The 21,403-nt window shown below is 49.7% G+C and overlaps 1 protein-coding gene across 1 annotated transcript in view; it reads left to right on the top strand.

Annotated features, from left to right (window-relative positions):
* Positions 1–20,642, top strand: part of LOC102108093 (gamma-aminobutyric acid type A receptor subunit epsilon) — a 36,221-nt gene extending 15,579 nt beyond the window's left edge. Inside the window, exons 4-9 of the mRNA XM_005527415.3 lie at positions 8,053–8,273; positions 8,665–8,747; positions 10,309–10,446; positions 11,878–12,030; positions 14,702–14,904; positions 16,019–20,642. Coding sequence (XP_005527472.2) covers positions 8,053–8,273; positions 8,665–8,747; positions 10,309–10,446; positions 11,878–12,030; positions 14,702–14,904; positions 16,019–16,312 — 1,092 coding nt within the window. The 3' untranslated portion in view covers positions 16,313–20,642. The remainder of the gene's footprint in view (positions 1–8,052; positions 8,274–8,664; positions 8,748–10,308; positions 10,447–11,877; positions 12,031–14,701; positions 14,905–16,018) is intronic.
* The last annotated feature ends 761 nt before the right edge of the window (positions 20,643–21,403 follow it).

The following is a 21,403-nucleotide window of genomic DNA, read 5'->3' as shown; positions in this document are numbered from 1 at the left end:
CTCACATGAATCTGGACCTGGTGAGAAGGCAAAATGGACCCTGGTTCCTCTCTCTGGATCAGCAAGAGGAGGGATGAAAATACCTCGCTATTGCTGCTCTCACAAAAAGCCAAAGCCAAGTCCAAGTGCTGGAATTTTGTAAGGAGCAGTTAAAGATGTGCTGTCCAGCTCCCGGGAGCTTTGGACTAAGCCAAAGATCCCAAATTGTTTTGTTTCTTTCTGTGTATGATTCTGGGACATACAAGACCTGTCAGAGTATTTCTTACACCACTGTGTAGAAAACAGAGCCTTTATCTTTTTCACCACTTCCCAAAGATGTTCTAAAGTCATTGAGGGGAACTGGGGAAGGTCAAGTGGTTGAGTCTCAAAGGAGACACCTACAGTAGGCAGAGACTGTACAAAACTGTTGGGAGATGGTAAAAAAGGACTGGGAATATCGATCCCTCGTTTCTCAGGAGAGTTGCTTGCACCCACCAGGTGCTGTGGGAAGTGAGCAGCCCTCAGGAGCAGAGCTCAGCAGGTCCTGCTTGCCCAGGAGTGCTGACCTGACTGCCAGATGACCTCCCCACATGGCCTGAAGTGTGGATATCTGCCTGGAGTGGAGAATCAGCTGGCCTGGTAACCCTTCTGCAACTGCACTCCAGCTGCTTTGCCCTCCCAGGACCCAACAGGGCAGGCAGAGAGAAATTGTTCTTTTTCTGTAACCTGATTCGTTTCTCCCAGTTGCTTTCCACAGCCTGGTGCTCCCTTGAAATCTCATTAGTGCTGGGCTGTGATTGTGTGGTGGCTTGAGAAGAACTGCAGAAGGAAAAACAAAATGAGGCAGAGAAAAGGAATATCAAGGAACTGGCAGGGCAGGAAGAGAGAGGTGGTAAGCACAGTGAGGGGGCATGAGAGACAACATGAAACAGATTTCCTTGAAAGAGTTGGTGAAGCAGAGTACACTGTTCCCATCTTCATCTGGAGCCAGGAGAGAACAGGTTCAGGAGTGAGGATCTCTGCAGAGGGCACAACCTGCTCCCCTTTTGTGAAACCAGAACTTTCTCAGATGTTTTGAATGTCCTTTTTTTACCCCCGAGGGTGAGAATTAGATAGGGACTTACACAAGTGTTTTTTCTCCTGGCCAGTGCAGGTATTTCCATACCATGGGTGCTTTCTCAGAGCCAGTTCTGATCCTCCACCCTCCCTCTCCACATGCTGCCAACAAAGGTGGTTTGACAGAGCTCCAAGTGGTGCTTGTTGGTGGTGAGTGGTTCTCACGGAGCAGGGCTGCAGCAGCTGCTCCCTCCCCAGTCCTGGGCAGTATTGGACTGCCCATCCCAGTGGTTCCTTTTAGGCACAGTGGGTGGCACAGGAATGGGAAAGGCAATTGAAGAAATTCCAGCTTCTCATCTGAATCATCGAGCTGCTCTGGGGGAGCGATCCCGGGGAGTTAATCTCATGCACTGAGAACGTTTGTCCTCCAGCCCTTCCCAAGGAAATTTCCTTTTGTCTCCTCAAACACCCCATGAGCCAGAAGGAAAAATGAACAAGAGTACCTGCCCAAAGTGCAAGATATTCTCCTCCAATTATCCTATGTGCTTCCATCCTCACCTCCTCTCTTTCCCCACCTGCTCTCTTCTCCCTGCACGAAGTTCCTTTAATCCCAAACATTGCAGGGAGCAGTTAAGCATTTAGCAGTGAGGTGTGACATGAAGACAAGACTTGGACAAACCCAGCTTTGCTCTACCCAGGTATTTTCCAGAGGTTGTGGAAACTGGGCTGCATCTTTGTTTGCATCAGAAGGTGCTCCCACATATCTTTGCACCCACAGCATGTCCTGTCCTGAGAGTGGAGGAAAAAAATCAAGTGAAAAGGAGGTGGGTCCTTCCCTGAGGTGCTTTGCATAATATTTCAGTGAAGTGTTCAGTTCCTTCCCCTTTAATCAATTCTGCCCCATCTGCATCGAGCATCCCGTGTCCACAGCTCTGCCTTTTCAGTAATAACCTCATCAGGGACAGTGCAGACAGACTTGTGCTTCTGCAGAGTCTGGCTGATGTCATGTCTCGCCTCAAGGACTTTCCTGGGTCCTCTGGGGAAGGGCTGTTAACAGATGCTAAAACACACACGTGTGGGTCTTGTGCCCCTCGGGCTCCCGGGGAGAGGCTCCCTGTGCCAGCCCGTGTTCCCATGGAAAGAGGAACAGGCACCCCAGGGCTGCATGGGCGGAGATAACATCACTGCAGGGCAGGAAGAGATGGTACAAGGGAACATCTCTGAAGAAAGGATTTGGGGTGGCTGGCTGTCAGGGGTGTCAAACCTGCCTTTTAGATGTCCCCACCCACACATCCCTGGCAGCAGGAACGAGCAGAGGTGAGGGGGAACAGGCAGACAGGGATCTGAGAAGGCAGCACAGTTTTGAAAGCCCTGTCCAGTTCCCATCTGCCAGCTCCAGGGGTGAGCAAGCTGTGACTGGGGGAGTTTGCAATGGACACAGCAGCATTTATAGCATGACTTGTTTGACAGCTCCTGGCACGAGCAGAGGACAGGGAGATGGTTTTTAATAGCATGTTTGTATTATAAAAAGAACTCTGTTTCAACTGAGATTCCCTGGACAGAGGCAAGACATTCAGGCAAGGACAGCACTGCCAGTGTTGCTGCAGAAGTGAAACAGATGGGAAGTTCAGTGTGTCACCTTGAAAACACAGATCATCACAGCTCTGCTCCTGCTGTCCTTGAGAGCTCCCCTGGTCACTCCAGCAGCACGTCCAGAAATCACTCTGGGGTCTGATTTGGAGGGAAGAGGACTTTGGAAGTGGAATTAGACTTATATCACATTCTTTTGGTCTTTGTGTTGGAGACACAGATCTCAGCCAGAGCAGGAACACGGAGGTGGCCACAGGTCCCACACTGCTGATGGAGAACTGGGAGAAGCCTGGCGCTGCCCAGCCAGGCCCTGGAGTGGTTGGTGTTGGGCACAGCACGTGCTGTTGCTGCCTGTCCCCTCTGCTGGCTGTGCTCACACATGTCACACCTAGAATCACATTCCTGCCCACCAGCTGTGGGGACAAGAAGTGGTGCATTCAGATGCCAAGATTCTCCTAAAATACAGTGATCTTATGTAGGTCATTTACTTAGTCTTGAAGCCATCCCCAGACTTTTTACTATTGTTGAAAGTGTTCCCTGGGATGTGGAGACAGATGTGTGGTGCAACCCTGGATTTGTCTGAGATGTTTGCAGGCTGGGAGGGCAAGTAGGGTATCCTGGAGAGGAAAATGCTCACATTTTCCTGCTGGGAAATGCTGGGCAGGGCTGTGGGGGATGGAACATGGTGAGCACAGCTGTGTCTGAAGGGGGGACCCTGTTTTGCAGAAGAGGGAGACTGGAGGAGAGGATTCCTGGCTTCCCTTGATCTGCACAGAGTGTCCTACCAGCCCTTCAAAGAAAAACACCCCATTCCTGGGTCTCCTCCAAGAAAGAACTTCTGGGAATTTCCTGAATTGCAGCATCCCTAAGAGTTTGCCTGTAATATTTGCTTTGCTTGGCTGCGTGATTGGCAGCATGGACACATCACATTCACGTCAGAGCACCTGAAATGCTGTCCCTGCTTCCCAGGAAAGCAGCCTGCTTTATTGGACTGCAGTGAGGGATTTCCTTGGAGGTGAAGAGGGAAGGGAGCTCGATGAGTAAAAACAAATATCAGAACAATGAAAGCTAGAAAGCGACTGTCTAGGATATTAATCTCTCAGCCCCACTGTTATTTAGGATTTTTCACAGAGTATTCTGAGGTGGAAGAGACTAAACCATCTCTCCAGCAGAGGAAAATTGAGGAAGGTGTTTCCAGGTCTCTGAGCCCTCTGTTCACAGGTTTTCTTGTTGCTGTTGAATACAAGTGAAGTTGCAAAAACCACATTTAAATCCTTCATTTTATCCTAATTTAGGAGGCCATCTAAGACATGTTCATCTCATGGCTTTGTTCCTCTCTTTGGAATTTGACAGAAACTGAGCTCTTAACACAGAAAGCGAAGCTCATAGATGGAACAGAGGAGCCAAAGAGTCCCATCCCCTCTGGATCCCACTAATTGCACCCTGGAGAGGGGCCAGCTGAACTGAACACCCAAACTTGATAAAAAACATTAGAAAAGGATGTTTTGGGAGAGACCAGCTGTATTTATTTGGTGTGTAAATTAACCTGAAAATACACACTCTTCACTTCAAATCTTGTCATGCAAACCCTGTGAGTTTAAGCTGTTGTTCTGAAACTCAGTAGCCCTAAATTATATTTGCTCTGAACCCGGGGTGGAACTCGGTCCAGAGCAGAGTTCCTAAAGTCAAATTTGACTGGAAATATGGGCTGATTCCCCATCCTGCAATAACCCAAGGAGCAGGCCCTAGGGTAGCACACAAGCCAGCTCCTGTGCTGGGGTCAGGCAGATTTCTTTTCTTTTGGACTGAAAATATTTAGGGTTTTCTTAGAAATGACTTTTTCCACAGCAAACTCATAGCTCTTGAAAAATGAAAGGGTTTGAGAGCGCAATAAAATCTTTCTGTTGTTATTTTTTTTTCTTCCAATATGAAACACCCCTGCCAGCTCCCCATCCTTTTATTTCTCACAAATGTTCTTTTACCGAGCAGCACTCTTTCCATTAAATGTTTTCAGGCTATGCCATTCTCTTGGAGCTGCGTTTCCACCAGCATCTGTGCTGCCCACATGAGGAAAACCAGGGCTGATCAGGGATGTGCTGTAGTGCCAGGTGGTGACAGCAACCAGGGGCCAGCAGGGACGTGCTGAAAGGCTGGGTTGGACATGAGCACACTCAGCCAGCACAGGCAACGCTGCAGGGCGTCCCTGAGCAGGGGGTAAACTCACGTGGCAGTATTTAGGGTAGGCAGCACACGGGGTTTGCCCTACGTGGAGTTTGATTTATTATTTCATGACTGAAATTTGACGTAATATTGCATGCGTGCCAACGTGTGTGTGCTACCCCACGTGTGATCCAAATGGTGTGGCCAAACTGTTAAAGCAATTCCTCCTTACTTCGTTAGCTCCTTCTGTTAAAAACACTAAAAATGCCTGTGCTTTCACAGAGAAGTTAGCAACCTCCATGTGCTGCACAGCAGATGGTGCAGTAATGGTGGAGGCGTATTTTACAATAACCCTTTTCCACAGGGGGAAATCGAGGCATTGAGAAGTCTCTTTCTGATGGCTGAGTGTCAGGGGTGGAGAAAAACTACAGGGCTGCAGGAGATGGTGAAACAGTGCCCTGAGCTTTACAGGCTGAGCTCATCCAAACTCCAGCTGCTCTGCTTCCATCAGTGGACTCTTCCAAGGTCAGGAGGAGTAAGAGGTTATTTCCACAAGACAACCTGGACTGCTGCATATTGAGATCTCCCTCCAGAAGTCCCTGCCCTCCCTCTAAGGGCTGTAAAGGGCTGTAGGAAGCCAATGGGCAAACACCTCCTGTTTTAATCACCTTGGCAGATGCCTACAGCTGAGTGGGATCTCAATAATGCCCAGGGAAGGGTCTGAGCACCATCCCCCAGCAGACCAGTGCAGAACCCCAGCCATGCAAAGTTCCTCAGCATCAGAGTGGGGATTCCTGATGGGAACAGCTGCCGAATTCCTCAGGAGCTTAGTGGTTTAACCCCAGTGGGCAGCTCAGCCACACAGCTTCTCACTCACTCAGCAGCGAGGGGGAGGAAGTTGGAAGGGGAAAAGTCCTCCCAAAGGCCAGAGCACTTTTGTATAAATCTTGCCTCAGATAATTCTGAAAGAAAATACATTTGTAAATGCCAAAATTTCCCAATGGGCTCCCTACAGGGAGGCAAGGGAGCCAGCTCAGCTACTAAGTTCTGCCTCGTGAATAGCTGTGCTAATAATAGCCACTGAAATTAGATCAAACCACAGGACAGTGACAGTAACAGCTCCGAATTTTCAGAAGAGCTGAATGACTTGTGACCACACCTTTTCCAAAGGCTGGCTATGAATGGAACAAGAGGAGCTCTTTAATGCTGATCCCTCCTCAAAAGCTGGGCTTGACAACAAATGCTAAGCCCCTGGGATAGCTGACCCTCCAGTCTTCCAGAGTGTTACCGTTGATTATCCCAGACTTGAGTGCTGAACTTTACAGCAGGACATAACTGAGCAGCCAGCCCAGAAGTGAGATGTTATCAGTGACTCCAGTTGGGAGTTAAACACTGATAATGACATCTAAGATGAATTTATCACTGCATTTCTGGTTGCTTTCTCCTACACCAGAGATATTACTTAGGAGGAGCTATGTAAACTCATCTGAACTCAAACGGGGTGTGCAGTGATGGGGGAGAATATGTCAAATATTGTGCTATTTTGGCCCCAACACTGTGCCAATGCTACTTTTATTTCACATTTTTACATGTCTCCATCACCACACACCCTATATGCGAGCAGTACCCGGTGTGATCCAGCACATTCAGGTGCTGGGATGGGCTCTCCCAACCCCCTGGGTCTGGGCAGTGAGGAGCATTGGCTGTGAGGGCTGCTGCTGTCCTTAGCTCTGTGTCTGCTCACATCTGTTTTGAATGAACTGTAGAGGCAAAGCCACCCCTCTGAAGGTGCTGCACCTGTCCCCATTCTCCCCACTCAGCCATCCCTTAGGACCCTGTCACCTTTGCTGATCCCCGTGTCCAACGGGGTGCAGCATCGTCCTGGAGAGTGACTGGGCTGCCTGGCAGCAGCAGCTCTTCCCTCACCATCTCATTCCTCTGCAAGGGACATGCTGGGGACCCATTGCTCCCCACTGTTGGCTGCCAGGGGAGTGAGGATGAGGAGGATGAAGTGCTCAGCCCTGCCCATCCCCAGCAGGACACGCTGTCCGAGGGAGTGCTGCAGCTATTTCAGCTGGAGGAGCCGGCTCGGAACCAGCAGCGAGGGGAGGATGTGCTGCAGTCATAAAAATTCCACCGAGATAAATCAATAGAGGGAGGAGGAGAATGAGAGGGAGGGATGGCAAAGTCAGACTTTCCTCATCTCTGCACACAAAAGAGAGGGAGGGATGGGGGTCATGCAGGTTCAAGAGGAGTGGAAGGGACCAAAGATCACGTCAGGAGCTATCGGGAGCAGGTGACTGACTGCAGCACACACTGGTGGAACTGGATCTGGGGTCTGGTTCAGACAGCTGCTGAGTGCCAGACTTGTTCCTGCGTGGCATTAATTAGCACCTTCTCAGGCAGGCTGGAAAAGAGTTTAAGGAGCAAACTGACTTGCAGCAGCGAGCAGCAGAGTGGTGGGCTAATGGTGTGGGCTACTGCCAGTCCAACCCAGGCAGGAGCTGCCTCCCAGAACTGCCAGTTATCCATGAGCTAGGACACACTGTCTTAGCAAAACTGAAGGCCCTTATTGTGGTGGAAATTCTCTTTTCTGTCAGTGAAAGACAGGATTTTTAACTGGTTGCACCCAGAGCTGGGACCATGCAGCCCCAGCTTTCTTTTCTACTCTCCAGCAAGGGGTACCCACCCAAGGACCCAGAGTGCTCTGGGTTTTCCTCTGAACCCTTTGCAGTGTAAGTCCTGTAGCAGGGGGTGGATTGTCGCTGGATTTATGCACAGCACTACTATTGCTCTGTGTGCAAATTAGGTGTGTGGAACAGGGCTGGGCTGTACCTCAATAAATAACAGAAAGAACTTTCTGCTTGCCTTCTCTGCTAAGCTGGTGAGCAGCTTTCCCACCTGTGATAGAAAGGTGTAGCTGAACTTAAGGCTGGATTCAGCCAACATCCACACTGCCCCTTCATGTCTGTGCTTAAAAGGAGCATTGAGTTGAGTTGCCAGGAGGAAGCCCAAGGTCTTCTTTGTATGGTTCTGGTTTTCCAGGCTCAGCACACCAGTAAACACAGAGTCTTTGGCTCTTCCTAAGTGTGCCATGGATGTCCTGGCCCTGAGCTAATGGTGAGCCTGGAAAGGTGTCAGTGGTCACCAGCACCTGCTCCCAGACTGAGAAAATAAATTTCCTGGCTGTGATTGCCTGCAGGCCAGAGGAGCAGGCTCTGCTTGGCCTGAATCCCTCTCAGAACATTCCACTCTTGTCTTTCCCAGGAATACACCATTGACATCTTCTTTGCTCAGACGTGGTACGACCGGCGCCTGCGGTTCAACAGCACCTTGAAGGCGCTGACGCTGAACACCAACATGGTGAGCCGCATCTGGATCCCTGACACCTTCTTTAGGAACTCCAAACGGGCTGATTCCCACTGGATAACCACTCCTAATCAGCTCCTCCGCATCTGGAATGACGGAAAGGTGCTCTACACCCTCAGGTACATCCAGCAGGCTCTGCTGAGGGGAGGGAACAAAGAGATGGTCAAGTGGTTCCCTAAATTAAAATCCTTTATAATGTCATCTTGGTCAGTCCAGCTATTTTATTCTGTTAATAAACATTTGGATCTTTGTTCCCATAACTTCTCACTTCCATAAACGAATCTGAAAAGTTGACTAAACAGAAGGGCTTTTTGAAGGTGAAACTTAGATGTTTTTCCTCACCTTGAAAATATCCAAACATATATTTTTGGTTTGGAATGTTCCTGCAAACAGACTGATCTTCAGCAAATTAGTTCTCAGGGAAGTGAGAATGCCTCTGTCACATTTAGGTGTTGGAATCAAACCATCTTCACCAGCTCAAAATCTCTTTCTCTCTCTCCCTTGTCTCAGGCTGACAATCGAGGCTGAATGTCTGCTCCAGCTGCAGAATTTCCCAATGGACACCCACTCCTGCCCTTTGGTTTTTTCCAGTTGTGAGTATACATATTTTTAAGATAGCTTTAGAAGGTGAGCAGAGAAACCTCTGTGGAATACTTTCCTGGGGTAACCATCCTCCCTTTTAGCTACGTTTTTTCACCTAATTTCTATGGCACCCTTCCTGAGCTATTACCCTTCATGGCCTGAAGCTTCCTCCCACTCCTGGGCTAGCAAAGGTCATCAGGGACAGATTCACAACATCTCTGAGTTTCTCCTTAACTGGGGTGGATGGTTGGAGGAGATTATTTCACGGACCTTCTGGTCACTCCAGACAGAACACGGATATATTCTGGTGGACAAATGGCACCCGTCCTGCCTTGTGTCTTCCCCTTCTCCTCTGAGTGAGGTCTGAAAACGTTCTGCTCCAAAGGAGGGTTGCTCAGACCTCCCCTCTCAGCCACTACTCCTCCAGACTCTTCAGCAGAGAGGCCTTCCCATGTTATCACATCTCCTCTGGTAATTTTGCAGGGAGCTTTTCTGCACCAAGAGATCTCTGTCCTTGTGCGTGGGTGGGAAATCTGATTTAATCATCTGAGCTCGGGTTCTCCTGCTTCTCCTGCCACTGAAGAGATGCAGCTCCGAGCTCTGAGGTGCTTCAGAAGGAGGCAGCATGCTGAGGAGATCTCATCCCTTCATGTCCCACCACTCCTCATTCTTTGCTAATTAATGGTGCATGCCGTACACGCTTGATAATTAGAAACACGCTGTTAGTTAGCTGCCAAGCTCTTACTCCATCCTCCTCCAAGGGCCTTACTCCTGGGTCCCTGCTTCACAGCAGGCTTGTTTCTTTATCAAGAAAGCCAGAGGCAGGAGAAGCTATGCTGCAGCCTGCAGGGCCAGGTTTTCTTCTCCATGGGGAGTGCGCCCCTTCTTTTCCACAGATCAGCCCCGAGGGCAAGAGGTACAGGGAGCACACAGAGCAGCCAGAACCATGCTGGCAGCTTCGTATTCCTGTGTACTCAACCCTGGGATTGCAGTCATGAGGTGCCAGCAGCCCCAGGGAGCTAAAACCCTTCAAGATTTCAGGCTGGTGGAGTCACAGAACCGCAGAACACTCGGGGCAGGAAGGGGCCTTTGGAGATCATCCAGAACAGTCCCACGGACAGGCAGAGTCACCTAGAGCAGGTCACACAGGAATGCAGCCAGGTGGGGCTCTGAATCCAGAGTTTTGACTCCAGAATCATGGGAGAGAGACTCCACAGCCTCCCTGGGCACAGTGCTCTGCCACCCTCTGAGAAGCTCTTCCTCAAACCAGCAGAGTCCTCTTGGACCAGCCCACATCTAATTCCCAGCAGTGCAGTCCTTAGAAAGGCTCTGTTTCTGTGCCTTCCCCATCCCCAGGATCTGAAGCCCACGAGGGAAGATGCAGTCCCTACTCCCATTCCGTGTGGGAATGCCTCAGGGAATCGAATCAAAAGGCACCAGAAACCTGCCTGAAGGGTTCATGTTTGCAGAACAGCCCTGGTGAGGTGCCAGTGCTCCTGCAGTCAGGGTGGTGCCTGAGGTGGGGGTACCTGGCATGCTCTTCCACTGATGCCTGTGGATGGATTTTCCCAGATGGATACCCTCGGGAGGAGATTGTCTATCGCTGGAGACGCTACTCCATCGAGGTCTCTGACCAGCGCACCTGGAGGCTCTACCAGTTCGACTTCACGGGGCTGAGGAACACCTCGGAAGTCCTCAGGACTGGGGCAGGTGAGACAAGGGCAGGCAGCCCACAGGAGCACCTGTGCTGGAGGCCTAGTGGGAGGCAAAGGAGTGGGGATGGAACAACAGCATGGTCAGAGAAAAAAAACTAAAAATGAAGGATTGGACCACTTGGAGCAGAAGTGATGGGGGTGAAGGGTGAGGAGAAGATGGAGCAAGGAGAGGCCAGAACCACTGAGATCTGTGAACTGTGGGGTGACAGTGCTGATGTAAATGAAGCTATCCCTAGGGTCAGGAGGGAGAGGAGAGGGAACTTGAATCCCCTCTTGTTGCAGTGTGTGCACACTGTGTAATCTCTGGGTGCTGCTTATGACTGGAACGGGGGTGGAGAAATCACAACTCACAGGTCTTGATCTTTCCTTCTGTAAACTTGTGTCAGGCTGATGAACGCTTGAGCTGTGCTTTAAGAGACAGGGACAAGGCTGCATGTGTGAAGAAACTAAATAATGGAAGCCCTTCAGCTCCTCCTCCTCCTCATAATAGCTCACATCCCCTTTCCTTCCCACAAAACAACTGAGGAAAGCCTCTGGATTCCTGAAGGTGGAGTGAGCTCATACTTTTAAGCCCTCTGAAACTGCAAGGAGCAGTGCTTCTCCCACTCTGCAGGAAGCTGCTGCTCTCAACAGTGGCAGCCAGGGTAGAAAGGCAGCACAAACTGGGACAAGAAGTGAAAGTGTCTTGAATGCACCAGCGGCCCTCTGATGCTTGTAATTCTCTTTTTTTGGTAATTGCTTGCAAGCTCCATCTTAACCCCAGAGCTGTCAGGTGGCTTTCTTCCAATATTCACTGTGAGCCTCTGAAAAAAGAAAGAACTGCCACTGTAAGTTGCCAAATGAGCAATTAGGATGTACAGCAGCACATGCCTTTCCCAGAGGCAGAACCAGACTCTCAGTGGAAGTGATTGAAGGACACCTCCTTTGTCACAGCTCAGGTAGTTGGTTAGCAAGCCAGGCCGTGCAGCCTGTTACAGCCAAAGAGCTTCTATAGAAAAGAAACCCTCACAGCAATCAGCTGAAGATAAATGCTGCCTGCAGTTCCTTCCCTGAAACTTTTCCAGACTCTGTGCTTTTCAGTGTCCCTAGCCAGGCCAGTAGGAATGCAGCCTGCTGGCCATATGGGCAGCCAGGCAAACAGCCAGTTGGGAACCACAAAGTCAGCTCTGAAATTAGTCACAAAGGCATCAAGCAGCTCAGCTACAGAGCCAGCCAGGTAGCCACAGAATCCAACCAGCCACAAAACCAGCGAGTCACCAAACCTACTCAGCCAGCCACGTTAACAATCTGGGCAGCTATGAAAACAGATGGACAGGCACTTAATGAGAAAACCTCATCAGAAACTCCAAATTCTAAAGCTTTGCTCCTTTTTCTGCTCTAGGAAGCCCCATGTTACGATTCCAATGTCTCTGCTGCTTTTTCCTAGGGGAGTACATGGTGATGACAGTGTCTTTTGACCTAAGCAGACGTATGGGTTACTTTGCCATTCAGACCTACATTCCCTGCATCCTGACTGTTGTTCTTTCCTGGGTTTCCTTCTGGATCAAGAGAGACTCCACGCCAGCCAGGACATCTCTGGGTAAGAGACAGGATGATGCATGTCTGATGCTTGTCAAACTATGCCAGGCAAGCAGACTGGCAGTGTTGGACTACAAAATCTCCTGAAGCACTTTGCCATTTTCTGGCATTTTTGAGCTTACCAGAGAATATTCCCTTCCTTCAGCTTCCTGTGTGTAACACTCCACAGCTCAACCAAACCTCCAGCTGTGCTGGCTTGGGCTGCTGGATTATCTCAGGAGAGCATCTCACTCTCATGGCTTCATCTGAAACCCAAGCACAGCCTTTTCCAAGCTGGCAATGGGATATTCTCATGCACCAAAAGGGAGAGGGAGGGGCTGAGCTGTGGCATTGCAGTGCTGCCCAAAGCACTGCACATTTTCCACGTTTCCTCACAACTTTTCAAGGTTTCTGTGTAGGGCTGCTGACAGGAATGTTGTAGGGTCAATGGGCAGAGTTGCTTGGCTGCACGCACAGAGCCCCAGGCTCTGGCAGGAGCTGGAAGCTCTGTAGGTACAACCTTCTTCTGTCAGTCACCCCACAGGACCCAGAGAGTAGCTCTGCCTATTGTTTAGATTTTTCTCAGCAAACTGCTCCTTGAGGCAGGAGAAACACTTCTGTTGATTGAATGCTGCTCTGATAGGTGCTGGGGAGATCTTTCTGAGTCTTTAATACGCTTTGGCTGCATCTGCATTTTGCAGCAAGCTGTGATTCCCAGCTCTGTCCTTCCTGTCAGCCCCGCTGACTTTGCCTTTAATTGGAGGTAGCATTCCCAGCCCTGCTTGCAGGTCTCTGTGGAGAGGAGAGGAGGGGCCATCAGCTATTCAGAGCCCATCCATGATGGCCATGCCTCCTCACCTCCCTCTCAAATTAATTAGTTTGGTGCTCATGGAGAGAGGAGGAGGAGGAGGGTGTCATTTCCAATGAAGGTGAGGGTGTGCCATAGTCTGTGGCTGGTAAAGGAAAGAACAGCGAGAAGAAAATGTGCATGGTTCTAGTAACTGTCTCAAAAACCAAAGGCAAGTTTCCCCAGGAGAGGGGCCAGTCTCTATGGGAGGGGACTACAGCCCATGAAGAATATTGTATTCTCTCCACAGCCCCTGCTGTACTTAATAAAAGTGATCCCCAGCACATTTTGAGGCTGCCAGCCTACATTAGGGAGATGTACACTGGACCAGTTCCACTGGCACTTCAAAAATATGGGAAGTCACATTACATCTCCTAATGCAAGTATGGCAGGAAAACATGAAAATCTTTCGCCTTGCTCACCCCCAGAGACACTGAGGTGACCTCAGGAAAGGGTGGCAAGTGGATTTAGGTGGATGCTAGAGAAGAAGCAGGTGGACTTCCTGCTTCTTCCCCACATCCTGAAAATCAGCGGAGGAGATCACAATACCAACTCCTGTAGCTGATCCTTTGCTGGCTCCCGACACTTCATCTCTGGAAGCAGAAACGTGAGCATTGCTGCTTCTGCAAAACCAATTCCAGGCCCCACTCATGTCAAAAGAAATTCCTTACCACCTCCTACGTGATACTTGCCCTCTGCATCAAGGAATGGATCGATTGTGAAGAGCTGTCTCTGAAGAATAGCCAGGAGCATTGAAAATTTATGGGTAGGAATGGGACCAAGGAAATGAAGGGAACCTTTATGTGGCAGGTACCTACTACAGGGCAGCCTGGTGACCAGGGAGCAGAACAGCACTGGCAGATTTTTCAGGAATTTTCCAAAGAGCACAAGGGTTCTCAATCCCCGGGTGTAGGAAATCAGGAAAGGAAGGCAAGAGACCAGCATGGATGTGTCAAGAGCTTCTGGTCAGACTAAAGGGTGAGAAGGAAATTCACAGGCAGTGGAAGCAGGGACAGGTATCCTGGAAGGAATACAGGGACACTGCCCAGTTGTGTAGGGATGGCGTTAGGGATGCAGAGGATGCTCACAGGGGCTTCTCCAGGTTTGTCAGCCAGAAAGGGAAGGTCAAAGCAGGTTGAATACCACTGCCAAACTGGTAGAAATGGACAAGAAAGAGGCTGAGGTAGTTTTTTGCCTCAGCCTTCACTGGCAGCCTCTCTCCCCACATCGCACAGTGGATGGACTGCCAGGTGGGGACTGGAGCAGCAAAGTCCCTCTCACTGCAAGAGATCAGCTTTGAGACCACCTGAAGAGCCTGAACATCCATAAGCCTATGGAACTGACAAGATACATCCCAGAGCATGGCTGATGTGGTTTCCAAGCCATTCTCCATGATACTTGAAAGGTCATGGCAGAAAAGGGGAAATATTGGACCCCTTGTCTCAAAGGCTAGACAGGAGGACCCCAGGAACTACAGAACTGTCAGCCTCCCCTGAGTGCCTGGGAAGATTGTGGATCAGATCCTTCTAGAAGCTGTGCTGAGGCACATGGAGGACAGGAGGTGAGGGAAACCCTGCCTGACCAGCCCAGCCTCAGGCAGAGTCTCAGTCTTCCACTCGTTCACCAGTCCACATTGACAGTCTGTGCCATACCTGAGTTTTGAACATCAATCCTTTTCACAGAGCATGGGCAGAGGGTTCCTCAAGACCACAGTGTGGATGAGCAGAGCCAAAATAGGACCAAACAACCAGAGCAGATGGAAAATGGGGCTGTTTTGAGGGGTGGATGGGTGTAGGAGACAGAAGTGCTCCTTGTCACTACTCAAGCCAGCTGTTTTCTCTCTCAGGTATCACCACTGTGCTCACCATGACCACCCTGAGCACCATCTCCCGCAAGCACCTCCCCCGTGTTTCCTACATCACAGCCATGGACCTCTTTGTCTCTGTGTGCTTCATCTTCGTCTTCGCCGCTCTCATGGAGTACGCCACGCTCAACTACCTGGTGGGAAACAAGAAACCACTGGAGCACAGCCACAGGAAAGCCAGGCTGGTAGGTCAGAGGGGCCAGCAGAGCTGGATGCCCTTACAACCCCAAGCTATTTAAAAATATCCTTCCTGAGCCTGCATTGGAAACTGCTGCTGTGGTTTAGTGCCTGAGCCAGACTGAGTTCAGCCAGTCTTCAGACCACTGTCTGTACGAGGTGAGGCACAACCAGAAAAAGCAGCTGAGGCTCCCTTAAAACAAGGAGACCCCTGACAGAGCCAGGCACCCTGTGCTCTCTTCAGGATTGCTGGAGAGCTTATCAGAACAGCTTAGAATGACTCACGTGGCTGAATGTAAATGCCACTTTAAGACACCTGTGTCATTTTGATCTCTGGATTACAGAGGTATCTTAGGTCACAGAAATGCAGAAACCAACCTTTTTTTTGTGGTCTTCCACCAGAAGACCTCCTAAGTGTGGGGTAGTGAACCCATTATGGGGATGGTGGTCATCATTCGCCTCATCCTCATCCTCTATCATGAGATCTGCCCGAGCTGATGGCAGGTACTTCTGACCCATGAGCTGAAAGAGGCCTCTGAACTGGGGCAGAACTGAAACAGAAACAGATCTCTTCTGGGCCAGGCTCATTTCCCAGCACATCCCCCATATCCCTCAAAACCCCCCACCCTCATATCCCAGGCCAGAGCTCTTCCATGAGGGTCATGATGGGCTAAAAGGAACCACACACAGCCTTTCCTCAGCTTTTCTCCAGGAGCTGGCAGCAACCAGCAGACACATCTGGGCTGTGTGCTGTGTCCTCAGAGACAGCTGAGCTGAGGGAAATGAGGGAATTGGCCAGAACAGATCGAACAGGTCGTGTTCTGCACTGACTATTATTGGCACAGATGGGGAATCGGTGCAATCAGACCTTTGCTGAGTAGGGCTGTGCCCTGGGGTGCCAAGAAGAACACTCAGAGTCAGGCAGGGAGCTGCCAGTTCCCCCAGTAGGCAAATGTGGTGATTCACAACCAGGTGCAGAGACTGGGGATGATCCGTCATCCCTCTCCATTGAACTGCACCCGTGATGATTTGATCTACTGCCAGTTGGGTTGGGGTTGGTGTCCAGAACATGTTTTGTTGCTTTTTCCACCCCTTTAACCCTCCTCCCTCTCCCCCTCACAGCCACCTGCCGGTGCACAGGTGATGCCAACCTTCACCACCATCAACATCAACCACATCATGCACTGGCCCCCGGAGATAGAGGAGGATGAGGATGACGACCCCGGCTCCCCGTGCCTGGAGGGAAAGGAATGTGAGAGGTTCTTTTGCTGCATCGAGGACTGCCAGACGGGAATGTGGCGGGAGGGGAGGGTCCGCATCCACATATCCCGCCTGGACTCCTACTCCCGCGTCTTCTTCCCCACCGCTTTCCTGCTCTTCAACATCGTCTATTGGATTGCCTATCTCTATCTCTAGCCCTTCTTTGTCCTCAGCTGGGACGGACTGGGCACCAGCAAGAGGGGCTTCTCAAGGAGCACAGATAGAGAACAGCGTCTCTCCTGTTGTAGTCAGCTGTCAGTCTGAACAACCCGACCTGGTGATTCCCTCTTCCTGCTCTCTCATCTCTTCTGAGAAGAACCAAACAGCTTTTTTTTAGCCTTCTAACATATCTTTTTAGAGAATCTACCCTTCCCCAGACAACCTTCTCTCCAACACCACCAGCACTGTACTCCTTGTAAGATTACCCAAAAACATCCTATTCCCATCTCAAGCATTAGGAATTTTGTCAAAAACAAAAACCTTAATGAGTTTCATTTTTCCATCCAATCCTAATCTGAAATTTCAAGGGAAGTGACGGCAAATGGAGTTTTCTGCATAATTCTTAAGACTGCAAAGGAAATAAAATACATCTTAGGACTTCTGCACCACTTCCACCAGAACAGACTTTGTGGGGTGCTAGAAGCCCAGAAAGGTCAGAAGGAAATAGTGTGGAACAGGACAGCAGTGCAGCTTTCCCACAGGAGCTGGGCTTGGCTAAAACTTTTTGGGCCTGCCCAGACATCTGATGGTGGCACTGACGAGGATGAAGTTGCTGCAAGCCTCCCCCAGCTCCCCGCAGAGTCTCTATGAAGCATTCCTCACGGATCACTCCAGGACACCCACCCACTGAGGCACTGCTGATTGCCATCAGATGCTGATGAAAAGCACTTCACAAGCTGGAAGGGCCCACCTGCCTTACTGGAGCAGACTCTTCAGGGCCCACGGTGACATTCCTGCTGTGTGACCAGGACTCGGAGCAGGCTCTGCACAGCCAAAAGAGGGAAGGAGTTCTGGTGAGAAAGGCCAGGAGAAGCCTCCTGAGCCTGTTGTGAGGTGGTTTTCTTCAGGCTGTGAATCAGAGGGGCAGTGCTGTCCCACGCAGTGACTCTCATTGATGCCACCAGATCTGCGCTGGGTCGTCGGAGCCAACCTGAGGAAGGGGTACAGGAAAGGGAACACACCCAGCTGCTGTGAATTCCTGCAGCTCAGATGTGTTCCCTTCTTTATTTTTTTTTTTCATAATTGCATAAAGCAAGAGTTTTCACTCCAACTGGATGGCCCCTCCCAGTTGCCATCATCACTTGGCCTGTTTCCTCATGAAGTCAGGAAGTGGAGTGAGTTGTCCTTGATGGATTTTAAGAAGGACAAGCGTAGTGAGATGGTCCCATCTTAAAGAGATGGAGAAATGCACAGTTTCAGCTGGGGAGAAACTGCATAATAAAGAAGAGGAAACTCAGGCCCAGGGTCCATATTATGTCAACTGGCTGCCTCCCCATTTACACCAGCTGCTGATGTGGCCCACAGCATGATTGTGAAAAGCAGTGGGCCGTTAATAGTTACTTACTGTGTAAATTAGAAACAGAAAAGATCTTTTTTTAAAAACAGCATGTTTTAGAAAAAAATTAGAACTTAAAAGGCTTGCCAGGAGAAGAAAGCCAGCATGGCTGCAGAGGAAAAGTTAGGAAAGGCTGGCTCACAGGTCAGCTAACGGGGGCAGGAGATTTTACATATTATTGGAGAGCAGTTTGATCTGGTTTAAAGACGGATTTTGACACTGATCTGAATAAGGAAGTGTCATGTTTAATTCATTCACAAATGCAGCCTTACCTGGGTTCCAGATGAACAGCTAGAGCATCTTATTAAGTATACAATAGTACAACACTCAGCTAAGTATAACCTAATAGGGTCAGACCAGCAGAGCTCTGAAAGGGGAAATTGTGCCTGTCTAACCTGTTACAGTTCTTTTAAAATACCAAGTAAGAGATAAAGGTTACTCAGAAGCATAATTTGCTTAGCTACTCCGACAGCTTTTGAAAGGGAGGAAAGAAATTGTGGCGGGCGGTTCTAACTGAGGAAATTGATTTAGCAAAAGAATTATTAAGGAGGTTCTAATTAGAGGAAATTAACTGAGGAGAGGGGGGAAAAAAGAATTGTTAAGGAGGCTCTAATTAGAGGAAATTAATGTTTTAGAGAGAAAGACACAGAGAGGGAGAAGTCTAAGAAAAGAATCAAAACAACTTGCAGACAAGGGAAGCTGCTGGGTGACAGTGCCGACTCCCAGCCAAGCTGGTTGATGCTCTGCTCCCAGTAGCAAAGCGTTATTAGATGTAGCAACAGAAAAACCTCCTATGACTCAGCCCTACACCGACAGGGAGCTGGATTAAACAGGGTCCTGTGATCTCTGTGGGGAGCCAAAAGGAAAGAGCATCCTAGATTAAAACTGGCTCACACGGCAGACTCTGAGTGAAGCACGTCCTCACATTTGGGAAGGCAGCTGTCAGGGGGTGTGTGGGAGGGGACGCCCCGGTGGCAAACCAGGGTCTATGCCAGATATCTCCTCAACAGGATGGTGGCTTGGAAGGTGTGCAGGCAGTGGAGGCTGCTCTGAACCCAGGCAGCAAAATGATGAAGTGCAGCTGAGAAAGGGAAGGTGGAAGGGAAAAATTAACAATGTGCAACGGTGCCCAAATGGCTGCAGTTTGCTGTGGCTTGGAAGCTCTTGGTGAACACACATGATTATCATGGGCACTGGAGAACAGACTTCAGCCCTGAGAGCAGCAACTTGTTGAAATGAGACCTTTTACAAAATCAGCCAGGAGAGAAACGGGGTGTACAAAAACCTAAGAGGATGACGGGGACTCGGACAAAGTAGACTGGAAAGATTGTTAGATTTCACCAACAAAAGATAAAGCCAACACACACCTAGGCAGTTTAACCAATGATGGAGGATTTGACAGAGGAAAATAGTCTAGCGTGGGCTGGAGCACAAGGAAGCTGATTACTAAGGCTGGGGAAGGAGGAGGGAGGGGGCTTTTTGGCTTAGGGAAATCTGTGCCCATCATCCATAGCACAATAAATAAAGGCATGCACAAATTCAATCATGTTTTTAATTTTCTATAGTACCTCGAAAAAAAAAAAAAAGAAAAAAAAGGGAAGCTAAGAAAAGCCAAAAAAGAAAAATCTGCCATTCTTTTGAAATTACTTTACAAGGCTCCAGTTTCCTTATGAAAGGTTTTCAGGCTATCAGGAGGGAACGCAGGGCACAGAGACATCCAGTAGCCATGAGTTGCCCTGCTCAGCATGGCCCTGGGAGCTGAGCCCCTCTGTGCCCTCCTAGGCTGGCATTAGACACAGAGCAGCACCATGGGGCTGAGCTGTGCTGCTCTGGGCAGGGAGGACAGAGGCACCAGGGCTGCTGCAGAGCACGTGGGTTGTTTCAAACCACCTGGGTGGCTCTGCTGCCCCCTCCTCCCATGGAGGTTTCAACATTCTCCACTTCCCGGGAATGTGGTGGAGGAGCTTCATCCTGCCAGCCTCACCAGCCAAGTGGGCACTGGGCTTCCCTCACCTGCTGCCTCCCTGGGAGTCACATTCCCACCCCTGCACATCCCCCTGCCGTGGTGAAGACAAACACATCCCAGGCCAGCAGGAGCAGGGCAGTGAGCTGGGGCACTGGGGAGCCCACACCTCAGCTCCTGGGGGCAGCTTTGGAACAGGGATGGGGAAAGGTCTGGAGCACAAGGTGATGAGGGGAAGCTGAGAGAGCTGGGGGGGCTCAGCCTGGAGAAAAGGCGGCTCAGGGGGGACCTTATTGCCCTCTAGAACTCCCTGAGAGGAGGGTGTGATGAGGGGTGGTCTCTTCTCCCAGGCAAAAAGAAACAAAGAGAAAATATGCTGTAGTTGTGCCAGGGAAGGTTTAGGGATATTAGGATATTAGGGAATGAGGGAATATTGGATATTAGGGAAAATTTCTTCATTGGAAGGGTGGTCAGGCTGTGGAAGAGGCTGCCCAGGGCAGTGGTGGAGTCACCGTCCCTGGAGCTGTTTAAAAGGTGTGGAGATGTTACTTGGGGAGATGGTTTAATGGAGTTCTTGGCAGTGTTAGATTTACATTTGGAGACAATGATCATAAAAGGTCTTTTCCAACCTAAATGATTCTATGATTCTATCACTCTACTATCTCAATATCTAATGATGGGGACTGGAAATTATGATCTCAGCATTTATGTCTTGTGGCCTTTGTTTGGAATATAAAAGGAAATCAGGAAAAAGGTTGATTTTTCATTTCTCCACCTCCAATTCCTATTCTTCCCCTCCAAATTATGCCAGATAAGGAACCATTTTTAGCCTGTATGCTCTTCAGGACAGGGATTCTGTTACTGTGTGTTTGTACTGGGGCTGGCACTCTGGGGCTTGGTCCTTGACTGAGATTTCTGGATGCTTCTTATTATACATAATAAACAACATTATACACTGCCCATCCTCACCACTGTCTGTCTACACCTTGTGAGAAGGGTAAAAATTATCCCCTCTCCCCCTCCTGATGGGGTTACTGGAGCTGGTGGATTTATTTATTTCCCCACAGAAAATTATCTTGTTGGAAAGTAGGGAAAAAGTGTCACTGATATTTTTGATGGGCGGTGGATATTTTTGGGTTTGTTGTTTTTCTTCAAGAAAGGCAGAAGTTGCTTCAGGTCAGCACTGCTCAGGAGCAGCCTCAGCCATTTAAAGCCATCATTTGTAAAGCAGGAGAAGGCCTTGCTTGTTCCCCTCAGCCTGATGCCATTGTAAATAAAATAACTGATGCTCCCCCAAGTGTCTTGGGGTGGAGGGAGTTTGGCAGTGATATTTGGTGGGCTTTATTTCAGCCTTTCTATATCCCCACTCCTGCTTTTGGAGCCACCATAACCCAAAGGACAACCCCAGCTCTGGAGAAGGCCTGGCTCACGAGCTACCCCCTTGTCCCTGGGCCCACGCAGCCACATCTGCTCCACTTTAACGTTTTAATAATTTTTTTCCCCCATTCCTGCCCCACTTTTGCATGCCAGTGGAGGCATTGCTGTTTGTTGAGGCACAGGGAGGGAAGATGCTGCTTTCTGAGTGCCCTGGGGAGAGACCCCTGGCTTGGCACCAGCCCACAAATGGAGCACCCCCACCTCTCCCTGGCACACTCTGTGTCCCTCCAAGATTTAGCAGTTCCCAAAATGTTAAAAACATGAGGTCATGAAGGGGGAGGGAAGGGCAGAA

Source organism: Pseudopodoces humilis, chromosome 15 (assembly GCF_049639895.1).
Source record: "Pseudopodoces humilis isolate 2021_Gansu_Grassland_sample_001 chromosome 15, ASM4963989v1, whole genome shotgun sequence".
Classification (NCBI taxonomy): Eukaryota; Metazoa; Chordata; class Aves; order Passeriformes; family Paridae; genus Pseudopodoces; species Pseudopodoces humilis.
Note: the sequence above shows the minus strand (reverse complement) of the source record. Positions and strands in the feature narration are given on the sequence as shown.